At 41.1% G+C, this 25836-nt stretch overlaps 1 protein-coding gene across 1 annotated transcript in view; it reads right to left on the reverse strand.

Moving 5' to 3' along the window:
- Positions 1–21747, reverse strand: part of pigk (phosphatidylinositol glycan anchor biosynthesis, class K) — a 37901-nt gene extending 16154 nt beyond the window's left edge. The window contains exons 1-9 of the mRNA XM_047589610.1: positions 21618–21747; positions 21362–21415; positions 21150–21241; positions 19682–19817; positions 19104–19215; positions 17882–17978; positions 15521–15638; positions 13040–13150; positions 10133–10305 (exon numbers count right to left, since the gene is read on the reverse strand). Of these exons, the coding sequence (XP_047445566.1) occupies positions 10133–10305; positions 13040–13150; positions 15521–15638; positions 17882–17978; positions 19104–19215; positions 19682–19817; positions 21150–21241; positions 21362–21415; positions 21618–21683 (959 nt within the window). The 5' untranslated portion in view covers positions 21684–21747. The remainder of the gene's footprint in view (positions 1–10132; positions 10306–13039; positions 13151–15520; positions 15639–17881; positions 17979–19103; positions 19216–19681; positions 19818–21149; positions 21242–21361; positions 21416–21617) is intronic.
- Between the last annotated feature and the right edge of the window lie 4089 nt (positions 21748–25836).

Here is a 25836-nt window from a genome sequence, read left to right on the forward strand (position 1 = left end):
GTTATGTGGGGCGCTATTATTCAGCGATGAAGAAAAGCCGTCAGACTCAGTGTTTCTGTTGGCAGCGTGTGCGTAGCCGAGGTGTGCGTGATTGACGTATCATTTCAGGGCCGAGTCAATGATATGCAGCGCAATTTGATGCAAATGAAGCCCCTTTTCTTCTAGATAGATTAATAAAATAATGTTGCGTACCACCACTTGACTCTACAAGATAGAGGAAAAAAAAAACACATAATTTATAAAGTGACACAAAATAAAAACTGTGCTTTGCAGCTGTAGAAATACAGTGAGTGGGTTGCTCAATTTCAGAAGTGTTAGAAGAACTCGTGACCCCTGACCCCCTGTACGATCCAAGCTGCAAGCTGGACCCCCAGTGAACATCCATGCAGCAATCAATGGAAGATAGAGGAAGTGTCAGAGTCGATACATGGGTTGGTTAAATATTTGTTGTATTTTGGTGCGGCTGCACAAGAAACATGAGATTTTTGCAAAATTTAACACCAACTAGTGTTCTTACTTTGCTTCCCTTGTTTGTTTTTTTCCCCCCTAGTTTGTATGTACAAAAAAAATAAATGTGAATTTGAATGTGAGGTCTGCCAACTGTGGCTTTTACACTTTGTTTCATTGCATAAAAACTGTGAAACTTTCCGTCCAGACAGGAGCAACGGCACAAATTAATTCAATGCGGGAAAGTGAGAGAGCTTAATATGCTCGGCGTGTGGACAGATTCAGGCACTTAAACGGAAAGATGATCCCAGAAAAGGTTTTGGCTGACTGCTGATCTGGACTGCAACACACTCCAGACTTGGCAGACATCCTCAAGTAGACCAAATTACAAACATTGGCTAGGTACAAGAATCATATACAGAGGCCCGGGGCTTTTCTCTTACAGTACATCAAGCTTGACATCCGTAACAGAAATGGAACAGTGTCAGTTAAAATAAATCCCAAAAATGAATCCACAACAGCAAACAAAAGTTAAAAGGAAAATGCATCTTTGTTTCTGAGGGTTGCTCATTAGTAACTTCAAGGTGGACCCAGTCATCCCTGACAAAAACTTGATATTTGAACTGAAACAAACAAAAACTCGCCGCTCTCTTCAGGGCACAAGAAGAGAGCCAAAAACAAATAACGTAATGTAACATTAGCAATGTAGCAGGATAATAAATGATTGTGAGAGTGGTTGCCTCAAGCTAAGGGCTGTGACACAGCAAGCCATAAGTATATCGATCAACTGCAGCATTTAAACCACTGACAAGAGAAGTAATTAACATTGACCATCTTGTGACAATTCAATGGTAACCCTAAGATAACCCTAACTCTAAGATAACACTAACCCCAAGATAACCCAAACTCGGAGATTACCCTAACCCTAAGATATCCCTAATAACCCTAACATAGCCCTAACCACGGGATAACCCTAACCCCAATAACCCTAACCCTAAGATAGCACTTACCCCAAGATAACCGTAACCCTAAGATATCCCTAACCCTGAAATCCCTAACCCTGATATCCCTAACCCTAGGATAACCCTAACCCTAATATCCCTAACCCTGAGATAACCCTAACTCTAGGATAACCCTAACTCTAGGATAGCCCTAACCCTAGGATAACCCTAACCCTAGAATAACCCTAACCCTAAACAGCACAAGGTGTTGACCTGGCCTCCGAATTCACCAGATCCCAGACTGATCAAGTATCTGTGGGATGTTCCACAGATGCTCCTCAACCTATAGGACCCAAAGACCCCCACTAACAACATCCTGTTACCAGAAACCACAGGACACCCTCAGAAGTTCCATGTCCATTCATGTCTGATGACTCACAACTGTTTTGGAGGCACAAGGGGAGACCCACACAATATTAGGAAGGTGGTCATAATGTTATGCCTGATCGGTGTATGCCACTTGGTTGCTGACTGTAATCTTTGTAAAATCAGGCCTCACTTGTGCTGATTTTGATTTGACGCGTCCAGGCTCTAACATGTAGCGAGCCCGTTTCACAACTCTCCCGTTCTTCCAGCCAACACCGAAGCAAAGTTAACCACCTATCAGGCAGAAAACACAACCACGTCTGCATCCCGCAGGATTTTCCCCCCCAACTCTAAGGTCTCATTCTCTGTTTTCAAAGCCTTCGCTGATGTAAACGTGACCTCCAGCCTTTGCCTGATCACAGCACTTTATTTTTCCATTTATATTCATCTGACCCTTTTTCTCTTGGGCTGTCTCGCGGCCATCTCTCTCTTTCTTGGAGTTCAGGATGTTAGCATTAGCCAGATTTACCATCCCCTGTTCTTCCTCTAAGGAATTGGCTCACACTGCCCCATATTGGCCTGCACTCCTGTGAAGAATGCCCAGTGTTGCTGGTTGCCTGGATGTAGTGCTGTAGTAGTCACTTAGCGAGTTACTTTGGGTATTTTTGTCCATCTTTAAGAATTTTTTTACAATTTTTTTATATGCATATTCTTGGGTAACTGACAGACTAGCAGAGGATGTAGTTTCTCAATTGTAATGGCTATGTTTTTGAGAAAAGTTTCTTAATACTACTAGGAAACTATGTGTGTACATTGTTGCATCCAAGGCCAAGCAAGCAATGACAGACAATCTTGTGTGCCGACAAAGCTTTCCTCAGTTTTCTAAGTAAAGGCACAAGGTCTTTCATCCTTTACAGGACGATGACCCTGACCACATGTGAATTGTAGGTTACAAATAAATATTTCAAGCACAGAGCTAGTTATTCACTCTCAGGGCTTCCCTGCTTCAACTGTTCAATGCCTGTAGTATTGTCCAGAAACTACTGAGACACTGAGTGAGCCACACAGTCCAACATGTCCCCATGAGAATGAAGACGAGCACTTTAGCTTATTTTGAGACATACAGCATCCTGTTGTGGAAAACGCTGACCACAGCAACAAATCCACATCTGAAAATAGTCCCGGGTGAAGTATGAAAAGACAAGAACCGATCAGGAATAACATTATGACCACCTTCATAATATTGTGTAGGTTTCCCTTGTGCCTCCAAAACAGTTCATTCAGTTGCCTTCTGAAGGCACATGTCCATTCACAGGATGTTGTGTCTGTGGATCATCCCACAGTACAGCTGCACGAAATCATTGAAAAAAATCTCAACCTCGATTCACACATACACGTGATCTCATTTCGAAACGCAGCGATTCTTAAACGTTTTATTTCAAGAGCGGCATGGTGAAGCGTCTTTACAACATGTGATTCTGTCAACGGAGGAAGCCCGCCTGCAGAGTGTGTGGAAACCGTGAGGGAGAGAAGTTAGCGGTAAAGAGAATTTAATGGATGCCGAAGAAACCCCAGGTAGTAGTGCAAGAGTCAACCACAGACCCGAACTGAGCTTACGCCCAAAAAAGGTTTGCATTCGACGGTGTGGAAGTATTTTGGATTTAATACAGACGATGACAAACAGTTTTGGTGCATTGTGAAGTGTGTTCTGCCCTCTCTGCACCACCGCAAGACAACTTGAATGACCATTTGAATGTTTTTTTTTTGTTTGTTTTTCTAAAGTTCATCAGTGCAATAAACATTTTGTTAAAAAAAAAAAAAATCGTGCCAAAGAATCGTTATCTCAATTCTAAGCAAAAAAATCGTGATTCACATTTTTTTTTTCCCAGAATCGTGCAGCCCTATCCCACAGGTACTTGATCAGTTTTGGATCTAGTGAATTTGTGCTGTTAGGGTTAGGGTTGTGACTGAATTGTCACAACATGGTCAATGTTATTTACTTCTCCTGTCAGTGGTTTTAATGTTGTGGCAGACTTTTTAAAGGATACATCTGTCTAGTAGGAACAAATGGGGATGAGAGAGTCTGAAAAGATTTGAGAAACTGACATTATTGGGTTTTGGTCTTTACATGGATTTGTGACCAGACTTACAAACAGATGAACTCTCCCCTGGGCGTTGCTAGGGTTGAGGAGACCCTCACCATCAGACCGTTAGCTCGCTGTGGCATTTGATCTCCTGCAAAAATCCTTCCCGTCTGTCAAACATTATAGATCTTGCATTTATTTCCCCCTCACCTCAGGTGCACCTTCATCCATGCAGGAATCAGTCAATCTGAATCATATCGCCTGCAGCTAGTTCAAAATGTAGCAGTGAGATGAGCCTCTACCACTGCCCCTTTTTAATGGTTACAGGTAAAGCACAGAACCAAGTTTAAGAGTCCTTTGTCTTTAAAACACTGCTTGGCTCGGTACACGGTTATATATCTGAATTAGTTGTCTCTTATTCCATTTCCAGACTTCTGCTGTCCAGTCCTATAAACCCATGCATCCTATAATTTCCATGATTTTATTACTTAAATTCCCTTACAGTAAATTGACTATTTTTTATTTTATGATTTGTGCATTTTTTTAATACAATGTACGATTTGACTCATCTGCTGTTTATAAAAAACAGCAACAAATATTCCTAATTCTAGCTGCTAATGATCAATGCTTGACCTCTACATTATTCTGGGATGTCGTCCCCCACTTTGAAAGAATTAGGTTTAATATAATCATTCTGTAATATTGAACAGAAAAGCCTCTGATAACTCTTTACAACTGTGTGTTTCTCTAGAATTACAATGACCCACCTCCCATAACTCGGACTTTAATCACGGAAAACTAGCATGTGAACTTTACTTAAACAAATCACATCCCCTAAATTGGCACAGAACCTGTTGAAATGTTTGCATGGTTCCCCTTTTAGACTGCCTCTAAAGCGTGACACAGACTCAGATGGAGGAGTCCTGGCTAAAGGTCACGGTCGAGAGGAGGTTCAAGAGAGTGGCTGCCTTTCAAAGACATTTCAGGCCAGACAGCCGCTGACAAAGTGGGCCACGTCCCCCCTGTGAGCAGCCACTCGCTGAGTGGAGCAACCTGTTCTTCTTTTGTCACTCTCTTCCCTCCGAGTTACTTTTACGCAACCTTTCCCTCTATAGATGTTCCTCCTTTCTGCCTCGGCAGGGCGCGCTGGCAAGCGGAGGGAGAAAAACCATCTCCTGCAGAGCCCTCTATGAGCTCCGAGCTCTTTCTTCCATTAAGAAACGCGAGGACCTGCGTCTCACCGCCGCGCCCCTCCCTCTGTTATTTAGCACAAGAGATGAGCTCTAATTCAATTTGAACCACTTTCCACTTTATTTTCCATAAAGAGACTTTAGAGAGGAATTTTCAATCCACTTAGCTGATTCTAATGGATGTGTCTGCCCCTCCCTCCTCCCTCCCCACCTCCAGCCCTGGCATCGCTGCTGCTGCTGCTGCCGCCGCCTCCATCTGCCATCTTTAGGTCAAACAAATTTCCTTTTAACATCTGCTCCACCAATAACTCATTTTTTTTTTGTAAACTAAGTCCAGTGCTGCAGGTTACAAATTACATTAAGTTTAGTTTTTGATCGTTGCAATTACGCCAGGAGCCTTGTAATCCAGAGGAGGACGCGATCCGGTCAACGAGCACCTATGACTGGAAGGGAAACCACGACACTGTTAAGCCCGTGTGTAATGAAGCCGGTTGAGTGGATCCATTAAAAACGTGCTATTGAGTGTCATTCACTTAATGGGAGAGAAACGATATTACGCCGCAAGAGGAACGACAGGGAAGCTGGAACATGGAGAAGAGGGACAAGCAACAGGCGTGTTCATCTTCTTCCAGACGTCCTCCTCCACTTTCCCGAGCGACTGAACACGCTGGCAAAAGTGGATTAAAGCAGCACTATATTTAATGACGCCGTGTTTCAGAGGACATCTGTGATCTTCTCTCCGTGGGAACAAACAGGGCTCGTTCACAGCCCATTTTCAGGTCTTATGAAACGCTATTATTTAACTTGAGCAGCGGCATCTGGACAGCGAGCTCATAAAAGAGCCTGTTTTTGTCTCTCTCTCGCTTTCCGAGATGATCCAGACGTGTCGGCGAGGGATTAAACCTGAATTTTGATTTATTCCTTTTAAGTGAGGCAGCACGGTTAGTGCAAGTAGAGCTGCAATAATTATTATTTTTTTTAACTTTTATTACAGTTTTGTCTTTTCAAAATTAAAATACGGGATGTGAAAAAATAATTCTGACACCTGCTGCACTTTCAGGAAGCAGCAACAGTTTCACATTTTTAACTAAAAATGGCAAAAAAAAAAAGAAAAAAAAAGTTGTCAATTATTATTTTTTTGTCAATCCACTAATTAGTCAACTGACTAAACCGTTCACAGCTACAGAGAAGGAAGTTTCCAGAGCAGATGTGTGATGTTTGTGATGTTTCCGCCCCCCCCCAACCCGCTCATCTTTCCCCACAATTTACGCACAAGGTGAAACTTTGAATTTTAAAAGTTATCACTGCATAAAATCTGAATTTACTGTTGCTTCGTTTCATCAGAGCAAGCTTACATCTTGTAGGCGTGTGGTATACGGAGGCTGAAACAAAGGATTCTTTTTTCCTTATGAATTAATCTATTGATTATTTTCTGAGTAGCAGATTAAAAAATGAAAATTAAACTAATCCAAGTTTTGTAACATAACAATACATTTTATCCTGCTATCTAAGAGGAAAGAACTCGTTTCAAACTTGTAACCACTGACGCTACTTGTACTTTTACTACTAAGCCTGTCAATATTTAACTTCAATATCTTGTGCTGAGTGTAATTGAAAGTGTTTCTGTATTATTTATCTACTAAATGCTGCTTTCACATGAATGCTAATCTACCCCATTTCAGTTTAAACGTCTATATGTGCAGAAATATAATTTCTTAGTCATGAGAAGGTCACAACGACCAGACAAATAACTCACTAGAAAAGTCCAAATACAAACGACGCTGTGTTTTTTTTTTTTTTTTTTGAGCTCATGAAGGTTCTTTTCCGTCAAGATGCTCTCATGTAGCGACTGCTTGTTATTTCAAATATTTCAATAAGCGGTCGACGCACTGAATCTCTAAGTAAAGATAATCCCACACTTTCAACAACCTGGTCTGGGCCTTTTTCCTGTCATTTCCAACATTTATGGGACGACCGTAAATAGAGACCGACGTAAAGACTGGGATGATCTGATGTCACTGATGGTTGTGGCCGGCCTTGGATAAAGACTAAAAATCAAATAAGTTCTCTTCTCTCGTGTCATTCAGGTCAATTCATAACATATTACTCTTTTTAAATCATGGTCAGATTAAGATGCAGCAGGATTATCATATGTGCTGTTTAGCTGCGGTTGTGGCTCCTCAGCTGTGTAATAATAATAATATGTATGTGTATATATTTATAAATATAATGCTTTTCTCAGTACCCAGAGATGCTTTTACATAATCTTAAAATGAGAAGCATATGGACACAACAAGACAAACACAGAAGAGAAAACTGAGAAATTACTTCCCTCTACCAGGGTTCCTGCATGTTTGGACCTTTTTAAGACCATTACGAGTTTAATTTAAGACCTACACAAATTACGAAAAATAAGGAAAATCAGAGACCCAGAATTACTTTCAAAATAACAAAATTCAACATTCAGCTCTGAACTTGGGACATCCCTGGGGTGGTCTCCACTAATGAGGAACAGAAACATAACAGGTCGGGGCCAGAGGCGGTCGTACTGCAAATGGAGTGGTAATAAATGGACGTAAGGATTTAAGACTTGGCTAAATGTAATTTAAGATCTACAATGCAAAATATGCCCGTATTTAAGACTTGGGATTATCATATTTTACACTTTTTAAGAAACACGGCTCTGCTGTCGTCAAAACCCATCTGTTCCGCATCCTTTGACCTTTGACCTTTCACCCTGTAAGACGCTGACTTCTTGCTGCCGTCGTCTTTTTACTCATGTTTTATTTATACTTTTTTTATTTTTTATTTATTGTCTTTTATTTATCCCTTCTGTGCAGCACTTTGCTTCATTTTGGTGTTTTCTAAAGTGCCTGGATTGGATTTAACTTATTTAGCGGCTGATTCTGTCGGGGATGTTCTGCCTCTGCCTCTGTAGCATTTTAAACCTTGCAAACACCGAGTCCTACATTCAGAGAAAAAAAAAAGGAAAAAACTGTGAGACGTGTTCCTGCTAAAAACTAACCAACATTCAATTTATATTTAATGACGCTCAATATTTCAGCGGTTTCGTAAGTTCTACAATTATGAGGTTTTATGTAGGACAACTTGCAATATCTGCCCATGGCTATAAAAAAAATAAAAATAAAAAAAACCCTGGATCTGTGAGAAGATCTGAAAACACGCTCCTGTGTCTGTGTTACCTGTCAAGTCTGAGTGAAGCAAAGGAAACACCGTGACGCGACATGAAAATGACAGGAAACGCTGTTAGCCTTCCCCCTAACATCATTTACTCTCCTTAAAAGCAGAACCACGCTGCTCGTGTTGTGCTGCATCCGTAAACTCTGTTAAACATCAAATGAATCGGGAGGTTGCTGGTTCCTTACATCAGAAATGGAGACGGAGCGTCTCTCTCGGATCGAATTAGAGCAACAGTCGGCTCAGTAACACACCGGCGGTGGCGTTCGTGTGTTGCCGAGAGGATCCGCAGACCTAATGCGTTGGCCCTAATCAATAATAAAGTAATAGGCTGAAGTTGTGCGCAATGACTAACCTGCCCGAGGCAAAAAAGCAGCCGATGAATACGACCGGAATAGCAATAGCCCCTAATTACTAATTGGCAGCCAAATGCATGAGATTCTTTAACGCTCCCAGTGGTTCAATTAAATCCCAGCTTAATACAATTAATAGAGTGAGTGTGAATAATGGTGATTAAAGTTTCAATTTTCATCACATTTTACGCGACATATGGCAGAGTGTTTGCGTTTCAGTGCATTAGCCGCGCGTTTCCTAAAACTCTCGGCGAATGAGCTTATTATGGGATTAGTGTGTTTGTGAGAAAGCAAACAACTCTGTCACCGGGCGCAGAGGAGGAGATTTAAGGTTCTCTGCAGCCATCTAGTGACTGAAAGCATTCATCACAGCCCTGCGTGAAGGATGGGGAGGCGTGGAGCTCGCCACAGGGTAGCGCTATAGCTAATCTGCTGCAGACACTCACAAAGCCCTCATTAAGAGCACATGAATTACTGCTCGAAGGTCCACAAGCGATACGTCTTAATTATGATCCTCACTGAGCTCTGAAACTATGCTTTGCTGATTGTAAAAACAGAGCAAACGGCATCTCAAACGAGCTGTTTTATCACTTTAAACAATCCGATCGTTCGGTCGGACTCACAATCAGGTCCTGAAACGCCTGCAGGGTAGTCATGGCGACATCCACCGAGTCCTCTGCTCTCCCAGAAACGGGCCCCACAACACATCATTAGAGGAGAAATCAATATCACTAATGAGAGGTGCTCTAAACAGAAATCAAAGACTGGTGAGTTGGGAACTAAACATAAAACGAATATGGCCCGTGGCACTTCAATTAGAGGAGAGAGAGAGAGAGAGAGAGAGAGGGTGACCTCAATGTGGGATTTTATTCACGTCGTTCCTCTCGTTGGAGCTTTAAACGTAGCCCAGCGTGTCCCCAGACTTACTGTCATCATTTGTGTGCTGTCGGCAAAACATTTCCTCTGTTTATTATTACGCTGTTTCTCAGTTCTGTTTGATAGTATAAAGTATAATAAGCACATTCAAATATTTTGATAGTTGAAGGAAGAATCCAGAAAACTAAATTTCTTTCTTTAAATTATGCATATTTAAGTATCAAAACTACTATTTAAGTAGATGAGGCCTCTACAGATCAGACTTTACTCCAATAAACCACCACTCACTATACACCGATCAACCACAACATTACGACCATCCCGTGACAATTCACTGTTCTGCCCGGATCCTTTTGGACCTGAGATTCATGTGGATGTAAACGTAGACATGTAATGACACCCCTTGGTGGTGGCAGCCATCCTCAGCAGGATGCAGCCTCACATAGACACAAACACAAAAACATCGCAAGGTGTTGACCTGGTCTCCAAATTCATCCCAAACTGATTAAGTATCTGTAGAATGATCCACTTTGGCCCCTCCCCTCAACCCACAGAACCCAAAGGCACAAGGGGAGACCTACACATATTAGTAAGGTGGTCATGATGGTCATAATGTTATGCCTGATTGGTTCATATAAAGTCGTATATTCGTGTGAGATAAAGTTTAATCCTCTTACGTCTCCTCCACCGCCTTGATGGGCTCGGTCAGGTTGATGGTCTCCGTGGTGATCTCCACTTTGCGGACGCTACCGAAGAAATCCGTGATGAGGACGCTTCCCGGGTCCCTCAGGAACAGGTCGGTACGGTGGCCCGGAGTGGACACGCACTGACTCTTGGGACACACTTTGAACTGAGGAGGCAGAGAAAACACAAACTCCACATCAGGATTTTACAGGTTCATCGTAAATTAGACATTTCTTTTCAATCATTTTCATGGAGCAAGACAAGAAGTTTTATTTGATTTACTGATTTTAATACCGCTGATAAAAAATAAAGCTCAACTAGTTGCCAGCTGAACCAAACGCGGTTAGAACAGGAGTGGGAGGCGTTAAAATCTGTGACGATGTGAGGAGAAGATTAGAGGCAGGGAGGCCGACATTTGTGCGCGTCCCAGTCAATTACGAATCTCTCGGCGCTCGGTGTGTTACCACTTGTGGGCTAATCCGCTTAAGAGTGTGATTCATCAGCGCGCTGCCCGACTGGTCCCTCCCATTTGAAAAGAAATTAAAAAAAAATCATTAAACTGAGGTGACCGTTATCTCCGTCAGCCAAACAGTAGTTGGAAAAACAAACGACTGCTCGCAGATTCTGAAAAGGGAAGGTCGAGGCAATTTCTGTCATCAAAGGGAAGCAGCCGGTGCTGCTTGGATTATAAAAAGAAAGAACAGAGAACTTCGCCTGGGAAAATCCATACTATTGAACCTTAATTCTGCCAAATAGCACAAGAAGAAAGAGTGCATCTATAGAAACAGGAAAATTGGAAAGAATAATAAGCATCAGTCAGGTCGACTCGGTGCCAGAGCAACAAGATGACGCCCCGGTCACACTGATGAGGTGCGGTTCCTCCCGTGGGGTCAGTGGACCTCTGCAGGAGACTAAAAGATGAAAAGGGAGGCGCTGCTGAGATTTGAGCCATAGACCGAAACGCGACATGGAAACCTCATCACCACCGTCACATGTCAAAGACCAACAGTCTTAAAACACCATCAGATATTCTGTTTCAAGTGTCGCTGAGTGCAGCGAGGCCCGCGTGGCTTTCAGCCGTTAGGACCGGGGCCGTGTAGGTACCAGATCCAGCGCTTACAGAGGATGTCACGTAGTCGTTAGGGATGGTGACGTTGTGGTTTATTATTGGGTTGGACAACACAAAGAAGCAGAAGAGAAGTTGTTGTTGTCAAAGCAGAGCAACTTAGCAGTTTTGTTTAGTCCAAAGGTCTTAAACGTTTCAGGCCAAGGATCCAAAACTGATTGAGAGATTAAGTAGGGACCCCCCACCTACTATATATGTTCTATAATAAACTCAACCAAGTGCTATTTATAAATATATATTATTAACAGTTTGCATTCAATATTAAACTATTAAAATATATAGATGTTCAAATATTTAGCTTTTTATTTCAAAATGTAGGTCAGTGAACCAGCAGGCCTCAGTATTTGGCTGATGGGAGCAAGCTGCACTTTTAGCTTTTCTTCTGCTAATACTGCAGCGTCTGGAGTTCACCTGGTGACTGAATAAACAAACAGCCAATTGGAGGGAACCTGACAGAGTGAGCATGTACAGGAAGTGCTGACTCCATTTCGCCCCTTACTAAAATATGTTGGATTCATGTTAATGTGTTTTTTAAAAAATAATTTAAATTTGTGGGGATTAAGATAAAAAAAAATGTCTAATCAACCAAAGATGGTGCGACCTCCCTGCAGTACCACTGCATGCCCATAGGGGGCGTGGATCCCCTGTTGAAGACCTATGGTTTAGTCCTTTTATTCTTTGGATAAATCGTACTCATTTTCTATATTTTCGTACTTTAATTCTGCCTTGTTTGTTTTTAATTCTTTGGTCCACATATATGTGCACAGTCTGTGTGAGGGCTGAATGTCTCTGCTGCTGTTAACACTGAGAATTTCCCCATGGTGGAATAAATAAAGGCTTATTTTATCTCATCTTAAATATAAAATCTGTATTATTATTTAATATTTTTAGGACAAAACTTGTTAAATCTTTTTGCACCTACTACATAAACAGATGGATTGAACTTGAATTATTTGGTCATTTTATTACTTTATTTTTTATGAATAATGTGTCGTCATCATATTTTTTGTCTTTTGTAGATTATAAATAAATTGTATTTATTGATTTGTGAAAAGTAATTTAAACTTATGTTGTCTAACCATGAGCCTGAGCTGATCTGGTAGCTGGAACGTCTGTACCGTGAGAAACGTTGCTTCGCGTTTGTTAGAATTAACCGCGTGTTCTGTCAAAAGCAGTGAGTCACTGCACCACAGTCCACAAACACTCAGCATATTTGCTTTTGTATTCCACTGCTGCAAAAAGCAACTACTTCTTTATTGACTCTGACATTTAGTTTTTTTTTGATTACTTTCCCACCAAAAACAAATTGACAGAAATTAGCGAATCACGCAAATTACAGTTGATTATTTAATGATTTTCATAATGAGTTGCGGTTGTTTTCCAAGAAAAAAGTTGGATCCAGCAGTAAACTCTCAATGCCTGACTTGTTGTTTAAGTAAAATATATAAATATATATATATTCAGATATTTTTCTCCTCGAAATGAAGGGAAAACATACTCTGATCAGCCACAACATTATGACCACATTATGACAGGCGAGGTGAATAACACGTTGTGGTAATTCAATATTCTGTTGGGAAACTTTTACACCTGGTATTCATTCATGTGGATGTTACTTGGTGGAGACCAGTCCAGAGACCCCCACCCCATAACAACGTCTAAACCTTTCATGTGAAAAAGGACGTCGGTCTCGGCCTCTGGAAGGTTGTGACCCTCCCTGGCTGATGTCTATGTAGAAGCTGTGAGTGCACACACAAGTAAAACCCATCCTCACCAGATCATTCATGTTGGTTTTGCTCGCAGGGTGGATGTCTTCCAGGAACTCCAGCAGGTAGAAGGTGTACCGGTCCATCAGGTGGACTCCGATAGCCAAATCTGGCTGGTGCTACAATTACACAAAAAAAAATTGGGATATCAAAGAAAGCGACTCATGAGCTTTGGTGCTATTACGTGTTTACACTAATAAAGTGTTTGCACTAATAAAGTGTTTGCACTAATAGACCCGTTTTTGAATTTCCTCAATGGGGATCAATAAAGCCTCATCTTAATCAGATCAGGAAGTGGAGATAAATGCTGACCAGTGTAAAATCAACTCCAGTTAAATTAGTGAGTTGTTGCAGACTGGCATCAAAAAAAACAATACATTTCTGGTGGTTATACATTTATTAGGTAGTTTTTTTAATATTTATTCAGAAATGTAATAAGTACACAAGTATTTAGTGAAATCAAATATTGAGGTGAACTGTGCAATGATAAATGAATCATCATTTGTAAAATGTGAAGAGGAAACAGATGTAACATTCACATCCGGCTTTGGTTTTGCTGAGTGTTGTGGGACCTGAGGACGTCGTGTGCAGCTCAGCAAACACACACTGAAATTAAATGTTTTAAGGTGATCATGAGGAGTTTGAGCCCAAGGCACAAACACCTTTAAACGTGCAGCAATCTTTTTTTTTTGTGAGTACACGTATAAATGTATAAACACTTTTTAAGATGATGACGGTTTAAGCTGGTGGGTCCAGGACCACGGATCAGAAACGTGCTGGACCAGGTCAGAGTCAAAAACTGTTTCCATTTCTCTCACGCTTCTCAAAGGAAAAGCATTTTAGGACGAGGATTAGAATATGTATTAATCCCTGAGGTGCAATCATTTTGGAGCAATTCTACAGTGTTGTAGAAAGAAATGAATAAATCATCATCAGGCTGTTTGGAGTAGATAGGGAGACGTTACTTCTCTTCACTGCTGGATGAAGAATCAATGAGCAGGGTGGATACAGTGTGTTGTGGAAACTTTGCGTCTTCAGGTGGTTTTAATTCATCAGAGTCGATGCACAATATTTTTAGTATTCAATTACAAGCAATTGGTTTATTAATGAGTAGTCTGTGCCTTTGAATATTTTTCTGACATAATGAAGAGAAGCAGCTTAGGCACCATAAGGTCACAGGTTCACATTCCTCTGTCTCTGTGGCCTTGAGCTAGAACCCGACCCCTGAGCTGCTCCCATGACTCTGAGTCCACAGCTCCGAGTCCGATTATGGCCAAAATGATAATCATGATTATTTTCTATTAATTTTGCAATCGTGATTATTCATCATGTTTCGGGGAAACATCTGTATCTTTACTGCACTACTTTTCAACAAACAATGTTCAAACAGTTTTCAGTGCAAAATGAAACTTTAAATTAGAATAAATGCTTAATAATGAAAAAATAAAGTTTACATTTACGTGGATCGTTAGCTTTGGCCTCCGTGCATTCGTCACAGGAGGAGTGTTATGGTTTTTTAGATGACTGAACAAATTAGTTGTGTAACTCTGCTGCACTCTTTGCATATAACTTGTTCTTGCTTCACGTCATTCGGCCAAAATCCAAAACAGGTCCACGATGACTTGCTCTCGTTAGGACACCGGGCAGTAACCAAGCAGCAACGTAAGCGATGAAGCCCATTCACATTCAGTACAAATAACTGCAGTTCATCGAGTGGCCACTTGAGGCTCCAAAAGGGAGCAAATCCCCATATTAAAAATTATTATTAAACATGTTTACAGCCTGGAACAAAAAATGGTTTTGGTCTCAGCGGTTCACTATTCATGACAAATATACGATGTTCAGAATCCGTCACGAGGGAAACTTGAGGCTGGTGCTCCAGCGTGCACTCCCTTGTTATTTAGGCACCGTAATGAAGCCTGAACCATGCGTTCAAATGTGGTTGGCTGACTACTGGTTGAGAAACTGCTTGATTAGAAACACAGCAGAGCCCACATCTTAAATGTAAATATCGCCTACGATCAGATTCATTTAATCGTAGCAGCCAAAATCGTGATCACGATTAAAATTCGACTAATTGTGCAGCCGTACTCCGAGTAATTTCCCTAACAATTTAAAAAAGAAAGAAAGAAAGAAAGAAAAGAAAGAAAAGAAAGAAATCATTAATTAAATTATGGAACGTTAAGCAGGAACCAGCAAACCCTCATTAAACACTTTCCTCAATTGATGACTTATTTAAATATCCGTTAACAATTTCTGTGTCTGACTAATTGCTTCAGCATAATTATCTTCACATCGTCTCCTCCTTGTAATTAAGTGGAAAAAAACACTATTCTGAGCAGCGCTGACGAACCGCTGCATGGGACGAGCCTGCGCGATCAAACCGTCGCCGTTCTCCAGACGCATCTCACTGCTCATTAGAGGAGCTGACAAACTGATTGATGCTTTTTAATTCATTTTTCCCCTCGTACGAGGGGAGGAAAACTCACAGACAGGGAGTCTTCTCCAACTTGACTGCTGGCCAAGGCCATGAGGTTGGGAGAGTAAAACCTCTCGTACATGGAGGCGCCCTGGCAGGTGTCGATGATGAAGAGCAGCTCGTTGTACCTGGTGACACATAAACACAAAACACGCACAAATAAAACTGATGAGAGAACACACAGCTGGCATAACACTCGTCCATTTGTCCCATTAAACCAGTATCACACACACACACAAACCCTTCTAACCGTCTTTCATACAGCAGTTGCCATGGCGACCAAGAAAAACCAACAGCTCCATTCAGTCTCCCTGTCACTCCCACGCACACCGTTCCTCCTCCCCCCTCCCCTCCATCCTGGAAAAACAGTTTTTTACTACAACTTATTCCCCATTTAGAAAAAAAGAGCAAATAGTTTTAAAACAAGTTGACCAAATCGAGGTTTGTTTGTTTTTTTTAGGGGGGGAAAAAAAAGGGGGCGGGGAGGGACGAACTATGATGGGAAGGTCTCTTCGGTGGCTGTAATTTGGCAGTTAAAACGTGCAATTATCACATCAGCAGCAAAGCTGGCGTCTCTAAGCTTTTATCTAGCGGCCCGGAGTCTGAACGGTGCCCAGACACTCGCTGCTGCTGCTGCTGCTGATGATGATGATGATGATGATGATGATGGTGATGACTGATTTGGAGGACAAGAGTGGAGACGTGACAGAAAGAGCTTTTCTAAATACATAATAATTATGTTGGTGTTGAACAGTTTAAAACAGGTACTCTGTTCTTTGGTTGATAAGATATTTTTATACTTTTTTTTTTTTAATTTTCCTCCACAATTTTAAATGTATTTAAATATATTAACATGACTCCAACATATTTTAGTAAATGGATAAATGGAGGCAGAGGAGCCGACTCTACAGCTCACTCTTTCACACAGAGCGCCACATTAGCCCCGCCTCCTGTAAACAGTAGGCCCTGCCCCTATTGCTGCTTAACCAATCATGATGAAACATATTAAACGCTGACTCTGTCAGGCTCCAAGAGCCTGTTCAGTCTCCAGGTGAGATCCCAGACTCACGTTGCAACATTAGCAGAAGAGAAGCTAACAGTGCAGCTAGCTCCCATCAGCCAACTACTGAGGCCTGAATGGATCTATGTGTCACTTGAACAAAAAAATAGAAACAAAAAAAATAAATAATATTTGAACCTATGTATTATTTGAATAGCTTAATATTTAATGCAGAATCATAATAATAATACTGTGTATTTATAATTTGCACTAGTCCGAGCTTAATGTCTTCATCAGTTTTGGGTCCTTGGTCTGAAAAACGCTGAAGACCACGGTTTAAAAGAATTTATGAAACTATTGCATTTGTAGATCAAGTTATTTTCTGATTAATCCATTTGTCACACTAATGTTTGACGGTTCAATATTTGTTTTAATATTTGTATCTTGTTTGCTTTCGAATGGTTTTCCCTCCTAGATAAAGGTCAGAAAACAAATGAAAAGTCAGACAAACATTTGCACTGAGGATTATTTAACACAGTTGTTGCAGAAATTACAAATTCAGAAACTTTTATAACCAAAGTGCCTACATCACAATGGAAAAGATATTTATTAATTAAAGCATGTGTCAATTAAATTTAAGAAACAACCCTAAAAATATTTAGTAAGAAAGCTAAAATCTTGTAATTAACGCTGGTATCCTCCCTGCACTTTACTCCATCTACTACACGACACATTAATCACAAATAGAGCAAACCTGCATTCACCTTCACTGTAAATAGCTCTGCATATTATATAATTGTCTTTCTTGTTTCCTATTCCACTCCTTGTCAGAATAACCTTGCTAATTTAACTCTCTCAGTAATTTTACACCTGATAGTCAGACATGTTAATTACCTCGTGTCATAGTTTTTCTTTCTTTTTCTTATTCTACTTGCAACACTCAAGGGCTGTTGCAATTTTATTTAAATGTATAATATACATGTGACAAATAAAAACAGTGAAGCTTGACTTTTAAAGACCTACTGATATCATCATGGGCCACATGCTGCCCTCATTCATTCATTCATTCATTCATTCATTCATTTCCAACAATGATGTTCTACACATTAACTGCAAATTGTTAAAGCCAAGAGATCTGGACTTGGAAATTATCACCAAAATGTGCTACTACTACTTTTATCTTGCACTGGATAGAAAGCTATTAGAAGTATACGTCACCAACAAACACAACAACCTCTCAATTCATATGCTGCTACTTTTCATGTCATTAAATGTTTGTTGACGTGCTGTACTGCTAATTGGCCCCAGGACGAAGGAAAGACCGAACAAAGAGGGATAATGACAATGCTTAATTTAAATTTTTATATTTACCTCCTTTTCTGCCACATCTGCTCGAAGGCATCAGCCAGCTCCACGTTACTGATCTCCTCCGAGTCCTGGAACTTCAGAAAGCCATTTCCTCCGTGGCCTGTTACACAAACGCACACAGTTAATAATTCAGACATCTTTTTTTCACAATGCAAAAATATGTTATAGAAAACTAAATAGCAAGGCTGGAGGCAGCATGAGCCGAGTGGGCGGCTCGAATGAAGGTCTGGAAGGACAGAGATGTATAACATAAGGAAATATTTGGATAGAAAATGCAAAGACAAATTTAAGTTATGTGGATTTTTTTTTAGAGCTGATAATGATTCTTTTACATCAGCTTTGGGCGATGGAGGATACGTGCACCCAATTTCTGGGCCGATATTCAGAGTCGATACTGCTTTTTCTTCCTCCATTTAAACAAACAGGTAAAAAGGGAAGAGTACGAGTGTTTTCCAGCTCCCTGCTGCACGCACTCTTCTAGAGGGCACAGGGCTACATGTGGATGAGTCAGTCTGTAAATCTCACTGGGAAAAACAAAAATGTATGTATGTATCGAATGCACTCGTGTATCAGCTGATGCCAATACCAGTAAAAACCAAGCAAAAACCTCTGGGTCTGATCGAAGAAGCCCATGCAGAAGTGCAAAAAAACTGCAGTGGCCGCTTGAGGCTCCAAAAGGGAGCAAATCCCCATAGACCCCCATGTTAAAAAGCCCAACATTACAGCATCATTAAACATGTTTACAGCCTGGTACAAAAAGTAGTGGTTTATTTATTTCACTGTTCATGACAACTGTAGGGGGGCTAATTTTTTTTCATTTATTTTTTGTTAAGGGTTAAAATTCTGCATAATTAAGGGTGTTCCAGCTTTGAGTGACAGGTGGTAGCCTAAGCTAACAGGTAGCGGAGAGTTGAGTGGGCGGGTCTCAACATCTGACAAATGCTCTAATTTTTATCTCTACTTCCTGCTTCACTTTCACTGCAATTTTGCCTCAATTTCACCAAAGTCGAGTCATACGAATGTTTGTATCTCCAAGTTAAACTTTCCTTAAGCTGGATTTGTGCCTACGCTGCCTTTAGCAGCACAGTAACATTCTTCCTCTGCTCACTCGTCATTCTGGGGATTGTAAATCACTGCCATTTCTCTGAGGTAGTTTCAACACAGGTCTTCAATAATAAAAAAAATGAACAAATTTAAAGGAGGTAAAGATTTTTCATTGAAGCACCTGTCAGGTATATGAGGATGTTGCTTCGATCGTCAGAGAGGAGGCGTTTGGAGCGTGGAGTGCTCAGAGGCAACCGTCCAGTCAAAACCCGCAGGAAGTTCTCCACAGTCACCTAAAACACACAAGACACAAACATGTTCACAGCAGAAGGAGGTCACATCCAGTGTCAAAATGACTAAAAAGTAAAAGAAATGTATTAATTAAATGTATCAATTATGTCTTAATTGAACGGCAAAAGCATTGTGACTTTTTTCTCCACTTTCATCAGCATCCACTGTGGCTGCACGTGATTATGACGTCAAAGCAAACACAGGCTGCGCAGCAAAGTGTTTGTTAATATTTTAAAACCCCAACACAAGCCGAGTAAACACTCAAAAATAAACTGCGACGAAGACTAGATCCACAAAACACAACCCACAGGATGGTCAGCGACAAAAATACCCATCTCTGGTTATTCCTCTCTGCACACGTTTGTGCAAGTCACTCGTCAAGTCATCTGCCCTTTTCAGACATTACTCTTCAAAGAACATTTTAATGAGACCAACAGCTTTTGCTCAATGCAGTCGCCGCATGCCGACCTCGTATCCTCGGTAGTCCACCTCCACGTCGTCACCGTACACGTTCAGCTCCATGTTCTTGTGGCTGAACACTGTGGCAGGTTTGGGGTTTCGGGGATTACAGGCCATGTCGTCAGCCAGCATAAGGACTATGTGACTGGTTAAAAGAAAAAGAAAGACCTTTAATTACATTTTGTATTAAATAAAAATGTTGTGCAGTATTAATATTTCATGTTATAAAGTCATGTTTGCAGGTTAACACGGACCTTGTCACTTGTAATGCATTTGCTCTATTTTCCATGATGCATTTCACTGTGACATTCAATGGAAATACAACATGGAAATATTCTGCAGCGTGGATAGACTGCAGTACACAGAGAGAGTTTACGTATATTGTGGATGTAAATCAAAGATGAGTAAAGACTGTTTCAAATTACAAAAGTACAAATTGCATACAGCAACACACAACTGAAGCACTGCATCACTTAAGAAGCACTTAATGTTTGAGAGTCTGTAACATCTCAGCAATGAACAAGGATTTGCAACTATTATTACTTTAGTTATAAATACTCTACCAATTACCATTTATTTGGCCATTTGTACCTTTTGTGGGTGGCGTCATGAGCAGGGAGAGGGGAAGTAAATGGGCAAAAGAGAGGGAACGATATGGAGCAAAGGGAGCAGCCTGAAATCAATCTATTTCCACTGCAGAGAGGACAATCGACTCAGTTTAGGGGCTAGGAAGATAATTCCTACAGATGACAAATAACTTCCCACAGATCAGCTTATTCTGTCTGAATAACCTTGCAATATTGTAATTTATATTTTTATGCACAATTGTATGTGCAATACGAGCACTCTGGTTTGATGCTTTTCTCTGTGCTCTTTTAACTTATTAACTGAACTACGTGTGATTGTAGATGGGGAATGAGTGCGTGTGTCAGTGTCTTTTAGGTTGTGCACACGCGAATCTCATTGTACCATTTGGCACAAGGACAAAGTTTTCTGATTTCTAATGTTATCGTGTGTGGTGAAAAAACAACCAATTTTTTTCAAATTAAAATAGCTAACAGAGTATAAATAAAAACATATACAAAATACACTTACTTGCCAGTTCATTAGGTAAGCCAGTGAAAACAAACACACTCTGGTATTTAAGCTCCGAATCTTAGCTTCACATTTGTTTAAAACAATTGTGTTTTCATAACAGAAACACAAAACTACATCTTGCAACAAAATCATACAGTTGAATTACCACCTTTCCATCAAGATTAGTTAGTCCTGATTTAGTGCAAGAGTTAGAATGAATTAATATTAACTAAAGTACCTAATGAAGTGGAAAGTGAGTGTACATGTCAATTAATTGTGTGCCAGTCTATCAGTGATTTAATATTCGCTGGTTAACACCAACACCACAGTATCTCAGTGCTTATTGCATCAGTTAATATGTTTAATAGACAATACACCTGCTGTGCTGAGTTTTACTCACCTGTCAGGGATGCCCAGCCTCTTGACACTCCTGTACACAGACAGAGTATTTGCCACATGTCGGTAGTTGAACCAGAATCTGGATGTGCACACCTGTTTATAAAGTCAAATGAAGAGGAAGCACAGATGTGTCTCTGCTGAAGCTCTCAACACAAATCACAGAAAACCAATTAGCACGTCTCTTCCAAAGGTGCAGCGTCGATAAATACTCACCAGAACAGCCCAGTTGTTCGTGTGACCGCTGCTGAAGAACTGCCCTGCACTATTCTGAAGAACAAGCAAAAGAATATGAATGAATATTATTATCTTTGCCTGATTTTAGCTGAAACAAGCTACCAGTCTCAGCATCACAACAGCTAGCATGAAAGCAGAGAAGGCTAACACGGAAACGATGTTTCCGGTAAAATTCAATGAAAAAACAAACAAATTAGTTGGATAGTCGGAGCTACGTGCAACAGAATACACTCACCTCGATGTTAAGGCTGTCTACTAGTAAGTATGAGGCGAATAAACTAAAAAACCTGAGTATTTTCATTGTGCAGCACTGCTAGCAGTGGACATCCAGGAAGTGAAAACCGTGCAAGTGTTTCCGGTAAGAGGCGTTTCAAAATAAAAGAGGTGGAATGGGTGGGAAAAATCATTTCATTTTTATCTTTCAAATTCAGCCGCGTCTGTCATGGCACCGCAAAACATTTAATGCATGTGAGCAAGTAAGCCATCATTAGTTTACTTGTATGAATATTTCCTGCAACAATTTAAATTTAAATGAAACATGACACAATAGATCATCATCTTTTGGCATACTGTATTACAGATTCAAACCAATTGCACACACACTCTCCAGTGCGTTTGATTCACATATGTAATAGCTTGCTCACATACATGTGCAGTACATGGAAAGCACAAATATATTGTGTGCAGACATGCAAGTTAAAAATGGAAAATCCGTAAGGAGAGTAATTGTTAAACCACAGTCTTCATCCGTGATCTAAGTCTGCACAAAGGCTCGCTGGAAACAAAAACTTCATTGAGTTGAGTCATGACTGACATATTCAGTATTTCACTGTCACTATGAGCCTCGAGGTGCCTACCATCGTTCCCTGTGCCAAAGGCTCCAACAGTGTCCTGTTTTAATGACCATCGCCCAGTTGAATTCACCCCGACAGTGATGAAGTGCTTTGAGAGGCTGGTAGTGACACATAAAAAAGTCCATCAGCATAACAGCTGACCCTCACCAGTATGCCTAGAGGCGGAACCGCTCCGCCGCGGATGGCGTCGCTGCTGTGATCCATCAGTCCCTCACACAGTTGGAGAATAAGGACTCCTATGCCAGGTTGCTCTTCTTGGATTTTTGTTAAACCTTCCTTACAATCATTCTGCAGATATTAGTGGACAATCTGTAGCACCATCACTCTGCAGCTGGATCTTGAACTTTTTGACTAACAGACCCCAACCTGTTAGGATCTCCAACACCATATCCTCATCCATCATCCTCAACACTGGCTTCCCAGCAGTGGTGAGGCTCATCACCAACAGGGATGAGTCAGCATCCAGGCAGGAGGTGGATGGAGCAGGACTGTGGTGTGAGGAGAACAATCTCATCCTCAGCATCAACAAAACCAAGGAGATAATTGGCTTCCACAGGTGACTTCCCACATCACGGGCCACATCATCGGAAGCAGCTTACCAGCCCTCTAGGACATTTACACCAGCCGATGCAGGAAACAGAGCAACCTGCATCAGGAGAGACTCCACCCACCCTGCACATAGACCATTTCCCCCCCATACCTGCAGGCAGGAGGCAGCACAGCATACATGCAAGGACCACCAGGCAGAAAAACAGCTTCTTCCCGGATGCTGTGAAACTGTTGAACTCTTCCACACTGCTGTACCTCTAAATACACAACTGCACTTTTTTTTCTTCTTCTAATGGACAGGCTATTGCCATCTGTCTATCGTTGCTGTGGATCGGTGCCATGATCGCTGGAAATCTGGCAGCAGTCCTGTGTGATTATCAGATGATGCAGTCTGTGTGTGCGTGGCTTATCACTGCATGGGGCAGATGCAGAATTCATTCCGGTGTGAACACGCTGACTTCCATGCTCAAATTAAGAGACGATAATTAATGTGAGTAAATGAACAAATGGGCCGTTTTAGTGTAAAGACATCCAGCTGCATGCAGGCTTCCTCTGGAGGTTACAGGTTGGTTTTTGTGAAGCTTCTTGAGACAATTTGCATCGTTATTGACGCTGTATGAATCAAATTTAATTGAATTTAATTGATCATTAACAGTAAATATGAGGTGTGTAATCAAAATTACAAAGATTCCTCTTCAAGTGGTTTTCTTTGCATCGTGAAGCAATTAAATTTTAACCGTGATACATTTAAGGAGCTCCAGTGCAGAGAGGACTGTCTGTTTAAATCAACAAAACATCATTTAACCAGATTTGACTGGTACCTCGATGAGAGAGGGGGGCAGGCAGATTGCATGTCACATGTGACAGCTTCATTTTCAGAATGCCCTCTCCAGCTCATTAGCGAGAGGAACTCTAACGAGAAGCGACGTGGATATCACAGGCAGCAGATGTTGAGGTGCTTGTTAAGTCATCGCTGAAGCTGCCCAAGTATCCGGGAGCCCCCGTCGTAAAGGAGAGGCCATGAAAACAATGCACCCTTCATGCATTTCTAATGCAACATTACAGCACAGCATGCGTAAGGTGCGCTGGAAAAGCTGCATCGAAATCAGTTTTAGCACACGGCGGGGCGCCTTCACAGGGCCGCCAGACGCTTTAATCCTCTCCACGAATCCTTCTGCTGCTTTTTGACCTGCTGCATCACTCAGTCATCACAGCCAGACACTCTGTCAATTACGTCCCATTAGAAAATATTAAAAAAGCACGCAAAGAGCTCCAGCACAACTGTTCTCGGTCGCATGAATCTCATCATTATTCCATTTTCCCTGTCAAGCAGGTTTTTTTTTTCCTCTCAGAAAAAAATCTGATTATGGCTCATGTGTGAAATGTTATTCAGATGTACTAATCATCGCTTTCTAACACACTTGAATCACTTAACTAATCTCAAGTTATCCTGTGATATAACCAACAGGCAGACTGAAAGTCAGCTGTCCAGCTGTTAAGAGGATTAGTGGCCTGTAAGAATTAAATGCTGTACGAGGCTGTAACATGGAAATCAAATTGGCCTATACCTGTTTCTGTACGGCAGAAAAACACCATCCAACCTAATATAGAAATATACACAGATTAGGCAAAACATTATGACCACCTTCCTGATATCTAATAACAAATTGCCTATATTGCCGTTGACTAGATAACCGTTCTTGTTTGGATTGTAACATCTTATCCTGTGCAATATTTAATATTGTGTAGGTCTCCCTTGTGTCTCCAGAGCAGTTGTGACTCTTCAGATAATGGACACGGGTCTTCTGAGGTTGTCCTGAATGTTGTTAGTGGGAGCTTTGGGGTCCTGTGGGTTCAGGGAAGGGGCCTCCAAATTCACTAGATCCCAGGCTGATCAACACCGTGTACCGTTTTGCTGCATCCTGCTGATGATGTCTGCTGCCACCAAGGAGTGTCATTGCTACGGGGCGGGGATGTCTGGTCTGGTCTAGGTGGGTGCTACATGTCTGAGTAACATGCACACAAATGAATGCCAGGTCTACAAGTTTCCCAGCAGAACACTGGATTATCACAAGATGCTCAACGTTGTTTCCTGTCAGTGGTCATACTGTTATGGTTGATCAATGCCAAACACACACACACACACACACACACACACACACACACACACACACACACACACACAGGAAAACTGAAGGACAGGTAATAAAAGCATTAGCTTAGATGTAATTTATCGATGTGTCATACGGTTAAGTAAGTATCACATTATTTATGCTTTATCCAGATGCATGTGTGGACTTATCGACTTATCTCCTTTTTTCTTCTTCTTCTTCTTTTTTTTTTTTTTTTTTTTTGCCTCTCTACACATTCCGCTTCAAGCAGATGTGTCCGTCCTCATTTGAGCTGCTCAGGCTCAGGCGCTGCTTTGTGCTAAAAGGGAGCTTTTCGTCACCACAGTCACTTTAGTGCTTGCTCTGGAGGCTCCAGTCTCTGTTTTGAATAGTTTAATATTGAATGCAAAATGATAATAATAATGTATATTTATAAATAGCACTAGCCAGAGTTTAATATAGAACACATATAGTAGGTAGGGGGGTCCCCATTTAACCTCTGTAATCGGCTTGGGGGTCCTTGGCCTAAAGAAACGTTGAAGAACCCTGCTGTAAATGCTTTGGAGACCATTTTGATTGTGTATCTGTGACATAAACAAAATTCAAATGAAACGGAACTTTTCTGAAATAGGTATACAAAAAACAAACAAACAAACAAAAAACAGAAAGTTCTGTATCCCAATTACTATCTGTGTGCATTTAGTGTTTGCGTTGATGCACCATTATCACTCCACAATCTTAACGTGAAATGCGCAGTTGCCTTGATAATACAAGTATTCCAGACTGAACTGAAACTTAAATACGTGACTATTGTTTTTACGAAACCTATTTTTTTTCCACCACTATCATCATTGTTCCGCCAACTCTTCCTATCGAGGCTGATCAACGCCACGTAGAGGCGCCGAGTTGGTTTGTTTTTTCTTTTCTTTCTTTCTTTCTT

This window comes from Mugil cephalus, chromosome 7 (assembly GCF_022458985.1).
Source record: "Mugil cephalus isolate CIBA_MC_2020 chromosome 7, CIBA_Mcephalus_1.1, whole genome shotgun sequence".
Lineage (NCBI taxonomy): Eukaryota > Metazoa > Chordata > Actinopteri > Mugiliformes > Mugilidae > Mugil > Mugil cephalus.